Raw genomic sequence first — 17308 nt, forward strand, 5'->3', positions numbered from 1 at the left:
TGGATTTTTAGCAAAGAATGGCCACGTTTCCCAAGTCAGCAAGTGCCTACGTGGAGTTTGACATGAATCGAGGATGAAGGAGGATGTGGGTAAGGAAGCAAAAGTAACGGTGCAAGCGAGATAAGAAGAAACTGGAATGTGCTAAAATACAAAATAGAGAACTGTTAGCAAGTCTTAAAAGTTAAGTTCCCATACGCTTATTTGATCAATTGTATATTAGTTACTGTATGCTGCAAGAATATGTATCAAAGCATAATATACTAAGCTATTGTATATGTATCCATTTATAATACAGCAAGCTATTGAAGATGTATCTATCTAATTATACTACAGCAAGCTATTGTAAGCAGATGCGGACGACGGTATAAAAAGGATAGATGCTTTGTATTAAACAGCTTTTGTCTGATCATATTGATCTCTGACTGAGTCCATAATTTTTTTCTGTGGCAATATTCCCTTTAGGCTCAATTAATCCAAACATGATTATATTTGATTTCAGACTGAGGCGGGCTTTTGTTCAAGATACACTGTTACACTTCCTGATCAACAACAGAAAACAACTTTGAAAACTGCCATTAAAAAATACCTCATTCTCAAAAACTTTTACCTTTTTTCAGGTCAAAAGTGAAATGAGCTTTTACAGTCCTCCTTTCTCCTGACACAGTGAAAGCTTTTCCTCTTCAAGAAAGCAACCTTACTGTGACATGGCAAACAAGGAACAGTACCAAGATCCAAAACCTTTAGGTATTGTAAGGACAATGGAAAGGTCCTGATCAAATTTGTCTTTTAGTACCTACACCATGCTACCACCCTTTGAGAGACTATTGAAACTCTACAGCCCAGTCACAACAGAGTTTTATTCAGAAGGGCACAGGTGGGAACAAGGTTAGAACAATGTCCTTTGGCCTCCTACAGCTTTACAGAGACTTCAGAGAAATAAGCAACAGAAGGACACAAGGCAAGAGGCTAGTACACCTGAGACTCTGATGGCCAAAAACTGCAATGCTTCTTATGACAGACCCAAACTAGAGGCAAATGCTAACTAATGTGAAAAACCTAAAATGCTCTGCAAATGATTATTTTTGTGTGAAGAATCTAACCATTATGTCACATTCACTACACGCATTCATTTTATCACAAATGTGTACCAGTAACAAGCAAGATGATGCTAAATTAGCATAGACTGGCAGATATCCGAGACAAAAATGATTGATAGCGCTGAACAGAAAGGCAAATCTGGTGCTTGTCATTGAAAGTACAATCAATTGAACTCAGTTTCTGTGTCAGAATCACCATTAGGAATACATTATTCATACCTCTGTCATCTAATATTCATAAGCCTACCAGCAGAGCACTTTGGACAGTTTTCAGTGTTTGATCCTTTAAAACATTCACATACTGTCCATCCCATGGGATCCTGACATATCATAAGTTCTCTTGCAGCGATATCCTGACAAATGACAATTCACAAAAGCTGTGTCCCTTTTAGCTGCCTTGGAAGTCTGCCAGCTATAGATCGTGAAACATAACAGTCAAGTATTGAGACAACTGAGAAGTCTCCTGGCTTTTCAAAAGATTTAAGCGTCAGTGTGGCCTTCAGACACGTCTCCATGGCTCAGTACTAGCTGTAGGCTAGTCAAGTAAGTGTCACTCTTGGACTAGAAGTTCCCAAGAACAGAAAAATTATGAGCTCCCAGTATTCCACTGCTGATGTTTCTCAAGTAATTACAACCACAAGTTACCATGGATGCCTTGACATTTCCTCCATATTCTAGTATTTTAGTTAATTGGGTTTTTTGCTGGTGATGGATGACTTTTATATCTGAGGTTTGCTTTGCTTGTTAGGGAACGTAGAACAAAATACTGTAGGATATTATTAAGATTTCAAAAGAATATTTTCTACTTCCAACTTCAGCTTCACATTAGCAAATTTCACTGGCTGTGTAATAATTCCTTACATGCTGACCATTAACATCGCTATGTGACACACATTCAGAAAAAACAGGCATAGCTGGTAGTCACTACTCAATGTGCCACATACAATCAGGTAAAACAAAAGTTCAGAATTCATATGCCTGGTATGAATGACTGTATGAATGCTGTAAACAGCGTACCATGTTAATGAGTTGACAAGCACTACCTTCTACTTTGTATTTTATAGCACACACATGTGGGTTTTTACACTTCATACCTCAACTTTACAAAAATGAAAATAGACACATAACAGGCAAAACAAAAATTAATGAGAAATCCACGTTTTTGAAAACAAGTTGCGGATTTTCCTGTTAAAAGGTCAAGCAGTGCACAACCGACTTGGATTTGCTGCTTGAACTGTCAGCACATGATGTAACTTGAAGTCCAACACAAAACTGACTTATGTAAGTGATGTTACTCTAATTATGCAATACCCCAAAACTAAACCAGACATTTTTGTCTTGCTATATACAGTTTAAAAATAAACAGCCTAAACATGAGAACTCTGCTGGGCCAAGCATACCTAACAATTCACACCATCAGAAACTAACAGAGTTCTACTTAAAATGCTGTGATTTACACTAGGGATTTTTAATAAATTTAATTAATTTCCTACATTTCAGCAGAGTGTATTACGAGCAAATGATCTCCCCCAGCATAAAACACTGAAACAATGAAAAACAAATTAGTTAAGCCATCTTTTTAAATAAATTCATGCTAAAATATGTGCTAATCCCAATCTGCACTCTCGTTAGATATTACCATATGAGTACATTCAGCAAATTTGAACTGCCTGCAGCAAATCAAGACCACAGTCATTATTCACATTTGCTATTGCAACATCACACTGGTAAAGAAAAACTGGCAGAGCTGCCCCAAACAATATTCACTGGGTCTTTTAAAATCCTACTCTTCATACTTTTACAAGATTCGCTTGTGTGACACTCATTGAACATATGCAGCCCTTATGTTTGTGAGGGAAAAACAGGAGAGGAAAATATTTCCAGATTTACAGAGCCCAGCACCTTTATAACTTTTCCAGTTACCTTTAAAATAAAATAGAATCATGTGGAATTACTAATAGTTGGCTCTCTCAAGGGTAGGAACTTAATCTGAATATGCTTGAGGCATTCAGTCAAAAGTTCATTCCATGTTTTGAAATTCAGATCTCTCAGTAAATTGGACTGGAAGTGCTGTAAAAATAGTTTATTCGCTTGTTATTTCATTACTTCCACAACTGTTCCCAAGTCAATCTCCCAATTATCAAAAAACATTAGAAGACAAAGATAATTTCAACTTTGTCAGGTATGTAGGGGTTCATCTAGGCTAAAAAGATTATGTCCTGCAAAGAGCATAATTCTGTGCAGAAAAATATTTCCTTGTTGATAATAGATATTTGACTTATTAGCTGTTATGCCCATTTCACAAACCACTTTTGCTGACGAACTAATACAGCCATAAGATTTTTTTAATGAAACTTTATCTCGTCAAATTTTTTTGAAACATTGGCTGACTATCCAACAGAAAAGTGATCTGAGGCTGAGTTTACACTCTCAGCCTCTCTCTGTTTACGATTCAACAGCAGGACAGGGACAGAAACTGACATCAGAAACCTTAGCTTTTCAGTCTGAAAGTGGAAATCTTGAAAATTTCCCTAGATGGAAGTAAAATTCAGTAAAGAAACCTGAAGGTTGCCCACCAAACAGAACTATCCACCTCTAGTTAGCTCTGCAATGAATTGCTTCTCCGAGGAAATTACTTGGATAGGCCCTTCTCATTCAGGGATACACCCCTCTAAAAATATCACTAAATCAGGTATTATTCTGTGAGTGCAATCACATTTGAAACCAAATCAAGAATTTAAGAGCGATCTTACAGAAGAGGATAGAAGCATCATCCCCATCTTACAGACAAATGCATACAGGTTGATTAAACAACATTTTCATGGCAATTCTAGTAATTCCTACAAGTCTGTGATCTATAGCCATGTTTTAACATGTGTGCTGTAGTCTGTCTTCACTAGAGAATCATCTTCTTTGAAAGACATTATGTTTCCAGAGAAGGAAAATCTCATATATCTCTCTTACCTGGCAAAAAATGATGCTGCCACCGAGGTGCCTGTGGATACTTCACTGGCAACATATGTGCTCTGGGAAGCAGGGAAGCTGTACAAGGAAGGTTTATCTGCATTGTAGCGGTTCAATGCGGCTTCAGTCAGGCCCTCTCGACTAGTCTCTGTCATAAGCTGAGATATCTGAAGACAGAAAAAAACAAAAATGTCATCATCTAGAGCTCACTAGCTGACCCCTCTTCATCCCGAGGTGCCTCTGGGTTGTGTATGGAGTGAGAGAGGCACTTCATTCACTACATCTTGCTGCTCTGCGAACAAGTTTATTGCGCCTGTCACATTACAGCACTTTGGCTCAGCTCTAACCTTGCCTGCATTAAAACTAATGGGATAAATTCATCCAGTTACTAATGTCTATGGCTTTTCATTCATATGGAAAAGAAAGAGTAAACCATAATACTTACTTGGTTTTACCTCAGGGTACAAGATGGACAGCTTAGAAATGTATAAGATATTTCTATTTTATTTCAGGGGAAAAAAATATATCTTTTTGTCTTTGTAAAATAGCAAATCATTTTTGTTGACCTCGAAAAGCCAGCATGCAGCACAGGAAGGAATCCTTTGTGATCCCAGACTATCATCTCTCTGGAAAATTGGGATCATTACCACTCACCTTCATTGGCTTTCTGATAAGGTTTTAAGCACCCCACGATTTCGTTCTTCTGATGGCCCATTTAACATTTTTCCCCATGTTAGGAAGTCTCATATTGGCCTTTCATTTTCTGGGAGAAGAAGTGAAGTTCAACCAGACTTGACACAGCTCTCCTCAAATTAACTGAAATATCTTTATTGACTTTACAGAAAGCTGGGTTGGCCCTGTTGAAACACCTCCTCAAAATTATGCTCTTAGTTTCTTGACTATTACATCTGCATAAACTTACAGTGGTGTGATGTCACCTACTGTACTTCATGTAATTCGTAACAACTTCCCTTTCTTCCTTCCCTCGTTTTAACCACAAATAGCTTTTCTTCACCTGTGCATGTCACAGAATTGCAATATATGCCTAAAAGAAGCCTCCCAAATAATGGCTAGCAAGTGTCAAAGGCATAGCTTCCTTTCTGCTGCAAAAAGTTCGCAAGAACCATTCTCTCACCTGTTCAATTTCAGTTCTCCTGCCTACCCTTGTTACCACATTAGCAACAGAATATCTTTGTGAGGCATTCCAAGAAAGTACTCAAGATCGTCCTGTAGTTATTTTTCCACTTAGGCTTCCTTTATTTCAGCTGTTAAACATTTCAGTTATTAAGGCAAAGTTGAGGACCTGTGATTTGTATGTAGGAGAGGAAAAGACGTGATATGGCAGCATTTTTTAGACCAACTATCAAGCCATCTCTGTTTATTTTATAGAGAACTGTTACCCATTCTACTATGGCTAAAAAGATAATCAAAGTGTTTATTCTAATTTTACATATATATTTTTTAGGCCAATCAGCTATAATACTTCAAGAACAGGAATGCTGAACTAGCCAGTTTATTTCTCGAGGAACCAGTAAAACTGCTGAAAGCACCCCTACCATGTTAGTCACACGTTGAGCCCTTCTAATGTACTGACTGAAAGAGCAGTGCTTTCAGAACACTGTAGTTGAAATTCTGGACTTAAATCATCTTGTACTACTGTTAAACAGGAATTTAGGCTAGCTGCCAGGACATCCCCTAAATTTCCAGCATGCAGGCAGATATTTGCTCTTCAGTATTCTGTTAACCTACGTATGTCCACTTGGGGCATCCAATACACTTGAATTCACTAAACAGTAACTCCTCCAATTTTCTGTAGCTTTTACTAACTCAGCTATTTAGATTTGCAATGAACTGGCACAAGATTCTGCCCTATCCCCTCAAATTAGCCTGAGACGAATTTTATCATCTACCATGTTGGGGACCGCTAAGCAGACAGTTAAAAAGCTCTCTCTTCAGAGCAGAGTACACGTACAAACCTAACCTTGTCTCAGTCCATCCAATTCACATAGCCGAAATCAGGGATGGATCATCATTAATTGTTATTGCTGACAATGTAACCAGGAAGAGTTACTTACTTCGATGGCAACCTGACAGCAGTTTAAAAGTTGATGAGTTGACTTATCTCAACTGCAATCTCAGCTGCAATTATAACCTCCCTGTCTCCTGCCAAATAAAAATTTGCAGCTCCAAATACAAATTTCCACAGCCAGTGCAGCACACTTCTATTGGTGTCAGCAAATCCCCTAAAGCTGCAAGATGGTGGGGGGGGGCTTGAAGCATTTCAGCTGACTGCAAAACAGGAAAGGACATGCATGTCTTAGTGTTTGGGACATCCAGAAAACATCCACCATAACATGGGCACAAAAGCAGTAACTGAACAGTTTGTGTGGTTATAGAGACTTTCAGGTCATCCACACCCATATCCACAAGTCCTATTAATGTGAACAGCACAGAGCAAACAGAGCAGTAAAAAGCCTCAAACTGATTGTGGGCATTGTGTGAAAGGTATAATTACTCTCAAGCTTCCCCAAAAGCTGATTAGATGAGTTCACAAGGTTTTGCATAACTAATTCTTAAATAAAAGCACTTCAAAATAATCAAATACTTATCAAAAAAGAGACATTCTTTTAGATACAGATTCTTTTAGAAAGATAAAAATATAAACAATTTCTGCCTCACCTACACACTCAGGGAGAAATAGATTTTAGTCAGCAAACAGAATGTTAATGCTTTTTAATAAATGGGGATGAAGATCTTAAAATGCCTGTATTTAGGTCAAATTTTCTTATAATGTAAAGGAACTGAAGAAGAAACTGGAAATAACCAAACATATTTACAGATTCTGTATTTACAAAGTACCACAATATCCATAGGACAGAGAGAAAAGAGAAATAAATAATTCTCACTTTAGGAATTGCATATACCATGAACAGATGCAGAATGGATTGTTTCTATATAAATGCAGGCTTTTCAGTAGTACTGCTATTTTGTCACGTGTCCTGCACAACAGTCCAAGTATTACAGGGATGGTCAGCTGCTCAAATCGAAAGCTACAAAACATCCATATGGTACTGACCACCAGAGCCTGCTGGAGAGGCAGCAGCTCTCCCTCCTGCTCATTCACACAGCTTGCTTTGTTGCACAAAACAGGAAGTTACTGTTGACACTGATATTGATGTATTATCTGTGAAATGCAGCATTCCACTGTAAACAGCCATGTCGGAGGGTCCTCCCCGTTGCCCTGGATGGACATTCATAATGGGGTTTGTTGGGCTTGTTAAGCACCCTCTTGATCCTGAGGGTCCAGGAAAACATTATGCCTGCTTTCCTTACCCATGCTGGAACACCTCCTGGCCAAAAATCCGTTTCTCAGTGTGAACTCTCTCATAACAAAATTTCCAAATGCATATACGGTCTGTTCTAAGGCTCCACTGATTTACTGTTTGCCTCAGCAGGGACACTTCCTAGCTGACAGCATATCACAAGGATACCAAAATGGGAACACACTTTACCTAACACAAGATATAGACAAATTACGACAAGAAAAGAACTTGCTTAAGCAACAGTCCAGGACCAACTAATCTAGAAATGGTTTCCAGCCTCAGCACTTGCTTACTTTGTCTGGTAATGCAGGATTTTTTGTCTCCAGAAGCAATGAAAGCTGAAATACTTCCCTAAATTTCAAACATTCTGCTATCACTTATCTAGGATGCCTGCAACATCACTAGATATTATTATACAGGTAAAAGCACACAGAAGTACCTTGTGATACTGCGGCACTCATAACATCAAACAAAACATCAGGCTTTGCATGAACAGTTTCCTCAAGTCACTTTGTTGCTATCTTATATATAAGCAAGAATAGGACAACAAACTAGAACTTGATATTTAATTATGGACTTGTCCTTTGGTCATGCAGCTAGCGGAGATGAAGGGCAAAGACAGTGCTACACCAAATTCTGGGCCAGGCTGAGAACCATTTTTGCATCCAGTACTTATCAAAGTATTGTTTATACTGTATAAATTTGTTCACCTGGGTCAATCCACAGGCTGAGTACCTCACTAGACACATGCCCATGACATTTGACTATTAAATGCTCATCTATTCCCAGAGTTCAATAGAAGTAGGGGGCAGAAAGAAGTCCAGATTAATCATATATCCAGAGATTACTGAATTCAAGACAGTTCGATTACACTTATTTCTTTTGCCTCATAGACTGGAGAGCATAGAAATCATTTAAACTATTATACCAAACTGAAGAGTGGGCTTTGGAGGTAATCTTACCATCTCATTTACTCTGTCCTTGAATCACAGCACTAAATTATCCCTTCCTCCTCTGACACCGGTTGCTGAAATTTACACATACACAAACTTGAGTAATGGCACCAGGATGTACCAAGCTTAAAAATACTCACAACAGAGGTTTCCATAGCTCTTAGAGAATTTCTCTCTTTCCCCATCCCAGTTCAAGCGACACAGCTGAAAGTTACACTTTGAACATTAACAAATTTGGGCTTCTTTTTTCTTTTTTTCCCCCTCCAAAAACATATGCCTGGCAAGTACAGTTCATGTAGATCTGCCTCTTCAATGTCACTGTCTCTCTCACTACTACTAGTAAGAGAGTAGTAACTCTCCTGGATTTAAGAGGAAAAGAAGAATCAATTCCTCAACTCATTTTCCCTTCTCTTCTGTGAGTACCCACATAGTATATACATGAGGCTTAAGGTTAATAGGATATACTTTGAGAAATTCCTTTATTGAATTGTTGGCAGCTCATCACTGCCTGGAAAAGCAACAAGAAAACAAAGCATGGAACAATGCAACCTTTCATGCCTCAATAAAAACCCTTTAAGTGCACACTGAACAAGACAAATATCCCTCCCAAGGCTCTTTTTTTATCCTGTCTCATAAAAGCAAGGCAGCTATTAAGCTCCTCTTTCACTGCTTTCTAACAGTACATAGCAAGAGCTGGTGATAAGTCATGATTTAAATTCTTTACTTCATAGGAAAAAGATGGCTCTGCAATTAAACCACAGGTGTGAATCAGGCAAAATTCTCTTCCTATTCCAGTTAAAGAGTCACCTACATATAAGATTTGCCATCATGCAGTATGAGATTAACCATATTTACATAAGGGTATTTTACAGCCAAGTTCAATAATGTTTCTAAAGCTCCTGACTGAGGACCCAATTGAAATTACTGTACAAATGGAAGTTAGCATTTCTGAAACATGTGAAACATCCTTTGCTCTGGATGTAGTGAAGCATTTAAGAGCCGTCCCAAAATCTGGCCAATGACTGATGAATGAACTGGATACACAGAAATATATGAAATGTAACCATGTTTGAAGCCAAATTCAAGGTACAAATCTGTGTTCAAATTTGCTATGAAGCAATCCTCAGTGTCCAGAGATCCTAATCTCAGGGGAGAAGCTCACCAGCAAGAAGCTGCTTAAGGCAGAAAGCTCTCTTTCATAAACACACACACTCATGAATGACTTCTTTGGCAATCCACTTTTGATTCAGAACAGCTCTGAATTTTCCTACCAGTAAATACTGATGAAATTACTTCCTGGTTTATTTTAGACAGCAAATGTCTACATTAACAGAGAAAAAGGTTCTTCTTGAAGACCCCCCTTTAAAAGGTAAGCTGAGGGAAGCTATAAAGGATACTTTTCTCAAAGCTTTAGCCACCAAAAACATCATAAATACTTACAAACCTGCTTATAACACAAGCCTAACAGCTTAATTTCAAGTTTTCCATTATGCATAATAAGGTGTTCTGGCTCTTCTAAAATAATAATCTTTTACCTTCTGTCCAACTCTTTGACTCATCACAGTTTACTTTCAGTCATATCAAGATAAAGTTATTCATCCTGTTTGGCTAAAGGAGCCTGGTTTCATGTTTATGGGAATGATGAAACAAGCACTAGGAGAGGCATCTCATTGTACATCATTCATGTGTCCTTCTGACACATGCATAGAATATCAACTCTTGCCCAAGCACTAAGAGACCCTGGTTTTCCTGGGCTTGACCTACTTGTAGCAATTCTTACAGGTTGAGACAAGAACTCCAATTTACAAATTAGTTTTGAAAACTGAAATTAAAACAATCTGTCACTTCCTTTAACGTATAGGAGTTCACATTTGATGTGACAGCATGGTGGAATACAGACAAGACAAAAAATCTTAAGTGTTCAGTAAGCTGTAGTGCTTCCTAGCCACTACAAATTTCAGCAGAATTACAGTAACTTGCCTATGGGCAGCAGCATCAGAAAACAGATCAGCTGAGCGGTCTCTGCTGAAGAGACTTCTTGGATTAACGAAGGAAGTATTGGAGCTCTACTTCACATACAGAAGGCATCTCTTAGCATGTTAATGTATCAGTAAGTAGTAGATCCTCTTCGCACAATTTGGCTATTTTATCTGAGCCCTTCTAGAAATACTGACTTCATTCCTTTTGCATAACATGAAAGTTCTGCACACAGTTTTGTGCAGCATAAATTTATGTATCATAGCATTCAAAGGACAAGGTGACAGCTGGGATCCACTGTGTTCAGTGCCAAAAAAAAACTGGAAATGTGGATAATTTGACATTTACTATATTTCATTTTCATGATTTGAGAGTGTTGTTGGAAGAGCTCAGAATGTGAAAATAGGAACGGGAAATACGTAAGAGTCAGTTTCAGATACTGTTGTTAAACACAGCTTTAAATGTTTTGAGGTAAATCTGGTAGAAATTTACTTAGCCACCATTAAACTGACTTTTGAAGGTCCCTTCTAACTCAAACTATTCTGATTCTATGATTCTATGAAATGGGGGATCGGGGGTGAAGGGGTAGAGCAAAAGATGAATCTTGTGCTGCCAACACAACTATCAAATTAATTTTAATGCATCCTTACTACAGCAAAAAGGAACAATTACACCATTTAATGAGAGCAACTTGAAAGTGGTAGGGATTTGATAAGTCCATTTGATAAGTCCAGAGTACCAAGGACATACTCTGCATCTGTCACTAATCCCTCACTACAACGCAGGTGACATTTAAGGAACTGTTCAGGAAAAAAATCCACCTTTAGAAAAAATGATTTTTAAACAGTAGCAAGTTCCTGTAGCTAAGGGCACTGGCATAGTCTCATAGCATCTTGCCATTTGATTGTGACCTTTTTCTCTTATAGCAGAATACTAAGCTGCTATAGCTCAAGATCACTGCAACTGCTGATAAAGACACGGTGCGAACAAGAGCAAGACAGCAAATCCTGATAGTCCTTTCGTGTCAAAAGAATATGTTCTATGAGGAACAGGCTGAAAAAGGACATGCATAATGTCTGCTGCATTCAGGCTCTTTCTTGGATGTAAACGTACCTAATACTGCCTAGCAAAGGCCACTCACTATTTACCGTGAGGACTGAAACTCTAGGGGTTCCTCAGGCACGCTTTGCTCCTGCTTTATTCAAATTTGCACACAAAATCTGAAATACTGATCTAGCAGAAAGGGCTACCACAACAGCACATCATTTGTGTCTAAACACAAAACAGCACACCTTAGAAAGAGTGAGGGTTTTCAATAGGCAAATCACTGGGATGGCAAGAATGCTGATTATGCTTTGTATTTCACAAAGAAAAGTCAGATTGTATTTAGCATAAACTACTTTTACTTAAACATTACTTAGTTACCATGAGAGCACCTAGAGCTTAATTGCAACCTCCAGCTTCCTGCTGTCCAAAAGAAATATGACCTTTGACTGTTGCAGGCATCTCCCATGTCCCTCTAAAAACAAGATGCTATTTAGCACATACCCAGCACACTCCTCAGCACAGATGAAATTCCAGTTGCCCAGATGTAGGCACATCCTCCCATCAAAGCTGTTATGAAACAGTTCATTCCATTTCACACTCAAGAGCTAATGCCATTAAATGGAATATTTTAGAACAAATCACTGAATATCTTAAGATCAGCTACTTAAAGGCTGACCCAACAGCTGATCAGACATCCAAATAATGGTGGATTTCTTTACTGTAAGACATTTTCCTCTGATTCTTCCTCTTAAGAGTTTTACCTTACAAAAGAGTAATTCTGATTTTTTTTATTTATGCTATATTTTCCATTGTAAATAACAACACAATTCTTTCAGCCATCCAGTATTCACCCTCTTACTTTCATGCATTCACGCAGTGCATGTTGTTGCCCTAGCTTTTGAACTGAAAAGCAAAGCAAAACAGACAAAACCAAAACCATACATCACAACAGTACCGCCTGACAACCTGAGTTACTTCTTGAGCGCACTTTCCTCAAAACCAAGTAAGAACACCACTGGCAACAACAAAAGCTTTATCATAAAACAGGAACTGCACTATTAAGCCTATGACAATTGTTCACTTACTTGATCAACAAATTCCCATACAGACCTAACTTGGTGAACAGAAGTTGATGCACATTCCCAAGCAACCTCCACCATTCAGATGTGAAAGTACCTAGGCTCATTTTGATTTGGCTTAGAAATGAAGTCATTTTTCTTAGTTTGCCACTGCCCTCCTGAACTAAATAATCCATGAGCAACCTTGTCTAGTGGAAGATGTCCCTGCCCATGGCAGGGAGGTTGTAACTGGATGATCTTTAAGGTCCCTTCCAACCCAAACCATTCTATGATTCCTAGTTGGCATATTCCATTATTTATTCTCCAAACGAAAAATAGGAACAGCAGCAAAGAGAGGTTCTGGTCTCAATTTTGTGTGTCTAGGCATTTCAACAATGCAAAAAGATAAGGTGCAGCAACACAATAAAACTGCTTGCTTTCTCATCAAGAAGACAACAACAACATGGCAATCTGTGGGAAAGCTGAGGCTGCCTCTAGCTTTCAGGGGTTTTTTAAACCTACTTTTATAAAGTTGTGAATTCTCTAAATTGCCTGTGTATCTTATATATGCACGTCATAAAGCTGTGCAGCTGGAAATTAATTGGATCTTTTTCTACTATGACTTTTCATTGCTATAAGATTAGTACCATTTTACAAGAGAAAAGGCCTTACTTTTGTGCGACTCAGTTAAAGTTGATTTCATACATCCAGATTCACTGTAATCCTCTGTTGCATCAGCTACATTTTAAGACCTCAGCAGCTGGGCTAATTGTGCCAAACTAACTGGCGCAGCAGTGACGAGTGTATGCAGACTATGAAAGATGAGCACGTCTGATTTCTGTCTGTACACATGCAGCAGCAGCTACATGAAGTGCCTGCATTTTGAAGCTGAGGCACAAGTCTCTCTAGTTCACCGTGTGAAGGAGTAATATATTTGTTATGAAAACAAACTTCCATTTCTCTGGTCAGTTACTAACCTGCCAGCAACAAGCCATCATAAGAAGTTCAAATCTTACTGTAGCTGTTTCCCTATCACAAACAGCAATCTGTAAGCCACTGACCTTTCACTTGCCAGTTGACAAGAACAGCTCTAGAAGCAACCAGAGTGTGTCAGCATGCGGGCTTAACTTAAATGGCATTATTGACCCAGAAAGCAACCTCTTTCTATAGCTACCAAGAGTAAAAAACACCATTAGTTTTTCCACACGTAGGTGTATGAACCGGATCATTAGTCTTTATTTAAAAGACATATGGTCAAGTTCGACCATGAGGAAAGAAAACCACCTTCATTTCCAGTATGAAAAAAAAATCTGACAGGCTTACAGATTCCTCCAATGATTCTTGTACAAAAATGTGGCATAATGAAAATTCAGCCCCTACACAAAATAGCCTCAAGATCTGACCTTTTGGGGGGATAAGATCAGTACACATCTGATGGGTCTCTTACCCAGCTGCTCATGGAAAGGTGCTTGGGTTTGACCCCCACAGATATAGCAAATGCCTTGAATCTATTTAGAAACAAGTACCATTTCAGGGGCTTCTCCATTAAAACAAAAACTCAAATGAATGTTAACTTTCCTATAAACTGCTGCCAAAGCTTTAATTGTATTAGTGCTGGCAGATACCACAATAAAACAAATTGTTTTCTCTGGGTGTTAGGCCATAAAACTATCAGTCTTCAGACTAAAGACTACTCTATAAAGGGAGGAATCTTGCAAGAGACATGAACTTTTGCACAAATACAAAAAGACTGCTTGGAGGTAAATGTCAGCTCACTTAGAAGTCAGGCATGTTTTGGACCAAAAAACATAGAAGCCTGTGAAATTTGAGGGAGAAAGTAAGAAATCTCTCTCAACTCATCAAATATTCTAAGCTTGAGGATTTGTTCTGGAGTGTACTTTTCCATAGGCTTTCCTAAACCATCTCCACATAAAAGTACATTTTTAAATACTTATCAAATAAAAGTTAACCTCTGACACCAAGGATTATTAATACCACTTACACAGCTTTCTCTTTTGCTCTCTCAATGAAATATTAACAACTCATCATCTGAAAGGACTCTTGAGGAGAGTCTTGTATATCCTGATCCATCCTTAGTGGAATAAAACTTAAGGTGCACATCTGAATGCTTTGTTAAATTTGCATCTCTTAAGACAGGTCTGAGGCTCCAACTACTCTTCTGAAAACCCACTGAAACCTGCAGGCAGCAGGTTAAAGAAAGCTTTAAAAAAGAAGCATTGTGTTCGGATCTTAGTGTCTAGTCATTCAGCTGATATGTCCCTTCACTTTCAGTTCAGCTTAACAAATGCTACCACACATCTTTCAGTGTATTACCTGCATTCCAGTTAAGATCTCGCATCTGAAAAAGAGAAAATTTTCTCATTCCTGAAGAAGAAATCATCAAACAGCTTCCTTTGTTTGGGCTCAACTCCACAGGACGTATTCAGAACTGCAAATACCCAGTCTTCTGCATGAAATTTAGTTCTTAGAATGTTATCAGCTTAAATGCTCACAATGAAATTAAAAGTCACTGAAGTCACACATTTTCAGGTGAACCATTCAACTCATCAATTGAAATCCTGTCTAGGAGCCAATTTTCTTACCAGATGCTGACTAACTGACATTGTATGGGGTTACAAGGGCTCAGGCACAGAATAAAAGTTGCTGTGCTGAGTCATAACAGCTGTCCACATGCACACACAGCCTGTGGCAAAGGCAAGGTAATAATGATTTATCTTACAATTGCTTTTCTAGAGCTAAGTCAGAGAATCCAAGTTAAATTATCTTGAATTTTCTATAAAATATGAACACGCATTCACAGTTACCATGTATTAGTAAGCTTGCTAAAAAGTTATCAAGCTGATCATGTCTCCTAGTCCTACAACTTAGATTAGGCTAGGACAGCCAGAATAGGAGCCATTATGCAAGGTTTAATGCAGAGCTGCTCAAAAGTTACACTATGTGTTCAGAAGGGTTCAGTGCGGCTCAAAGTACATTGGCTATTGGTCAAAAAATGCGTTGAAGATGTGTAGAAGTGAAAACAAGAGAAGTACCAACAAAGCAATGTTGCAAGAAAAATGCTTTTAGGAGGCTGAATTTCAGATGGAAAAGGCTCAGAACTCAGACTTACCTTTGCCTAGGAAACACTCTTAATTTATTCCCACAGGCAGAGATGTTGATACACTCACTTCAGAAGTCAACGGCATAAACCATCAATCCAAATACCTTGCAAGATCTTGACACCAGCCGACATGTCAAGTCCAAAAGCATAACAATATCATGTCCCCCTTCTCCCACAGGGAAACATCATTTAGCCTCAAATTCCATGCTGAAAACTTCTACCCTTGCAGTGAATTGCACAAACCATAGCCTAATCCACCACCTCATAATGTAACAGTCATGCTGAATTGCATTGCCCTTTGGCTTTGTGTAGCTGCCTTCCCCTTTTCTTTCCCTACTATTAATAGCCCCTTGCAGGTGTTCCTTCTTTCACGGCACCAACATGGAGACATGGCAATAGCTAATTTCACAGTTACCAGTGCTAATGTGAGCTGCCATGAAATTGTCTCGTTTCCAGAGGAGTCAGTATGCAGTTGCTAAAGAAAAAAGGGAAAAAAAATCCCAGGCAGTTCTGCAGAAGCTGTACCTCAGCAGGAGTGACCTCTCTATAAATTTAACAAGGTTGGTCTTTCTAATCTCTGTCACAATACATGAACACCTGTCTTACTTTCATGTTAATAATAAAAATGTCCTGCTGAGGTTTTAAAATTATTTTATGACAGCAACAACCGTCATTTCTAACAGGAATACATGAAAAGAATTCAAAAGGTGCCAGAAGAGCCTTCAAATGAGACCAGTAGCCAGACAGAAACAGTTCCTTCCTGGCCTTGAAGGTGAATGCCTCAAGGCATAAATTTGGTTGCTTTATTACCTTAGTTTGCATAACTACAGCTGTTATTAGCAATCATAAAAATCACTCAGCTATAAGCATTTGACTTGGAGGCCTGTGGCAAATTCTACAGGCTGACTAGGTGCCAAGATATGCTATGTTGTCTTCTGTTAGCTCTAGATTTACTGCCCTCTCAGCTAATGAAAGCAAAAAACAGGAGAAGCACATCCTCAACTGAATATCAAATTAAGCTCTGTTGGTGCATATTGTAAATCTTAGGAACTAGGCCTCTCTCTGTTCTGGTCTCCTTTCAGTGGCACGGAGGTCAATTCGTGAGCATCAGGCTACAGACTTGTTTTGGCACTCTCCTGCAGGGGGTGGATCTTCCTTTTACAGCACCACACATTCTTGGTTTTTACACATACTCCTAGTCTATGTTATTTCCCAAACTAATCATGTTCAGCCTCCTCTCATTTGCTGCAACTTCTATCGTGTTTTCAATCAAAATTATTTGTTTCAGTTGGCATTTTTGACTTGCAAGTCTTGAAGAGATCCAAACTAAGCATTGTTTTCCAGGCTGTAGATCAGCATTACATTAGCTGAAGCTGACTTAGCATTTAATTCAGGTGCACACAATGACCTTTGCCCCGTATATGTAACCTGCATTTTGGTCTGCAGTAACTATCATAATCTGTCTTTGCTGTAACAGCTTTACTGTATGAAGATCACATTCCCACATTTCCCCTTACGATCCTTGTATGCTGAGAACTTTAAGTATGCTGGCTGCCTATTCTGGCTGGAATTTAGGGCACATTCACTTACAGACTAATTAATACCAATCCCCATCTCCACTGACCAGCTAAATAAGGTCAGATCAAGAACAATATTTTCTCATCACCACTGAACTTAGACAATGCTGATACACATAACTCCTTTACTTTTTTCTGATTGAAAACAAAAATTAAAAGTAATTCAGTGATCAATTTGGAAGATATAAACT

General features: G+C 38.6%; 1 protein-coding gene across 1 annotated transcript in view; it reads right to left on the reverse strand.

The window, feature by feature from the left end:
* KIF26B (kinesin family member 26B) overlaps positions 1–17308 on the reverse strand; it is a 295717-nt gene that overhangs the window by 169505 nt on the left and 108904 nt on the right. Inside the window, exon 4 of the mRNA XM_065680140.1 lies at positions 4062–4228. Coding sequence (XP_065536212.1) covers positions 4062–4228 — 167 coding nt within the window. The remainder of the gene's footprint in view (positions 1–4061; positions 4229–17308) is intronic.

The sequence above is a fragment of the Lathamus discolor genome, chromosome 5, assembly GCF_037157495.1.
Source record: "Lathamus discolor isolate bLatDis1 chromosome 5, bLatDis1.hap1, whole genome shotgun sequence".
NCBI classification, from domain to species: domain Eukaryota; kingdom Metazoa; phylum Chordata; class Aves; order Psittaciformes; family Psittacidae; genus Lathamus; species Lathamus discolor.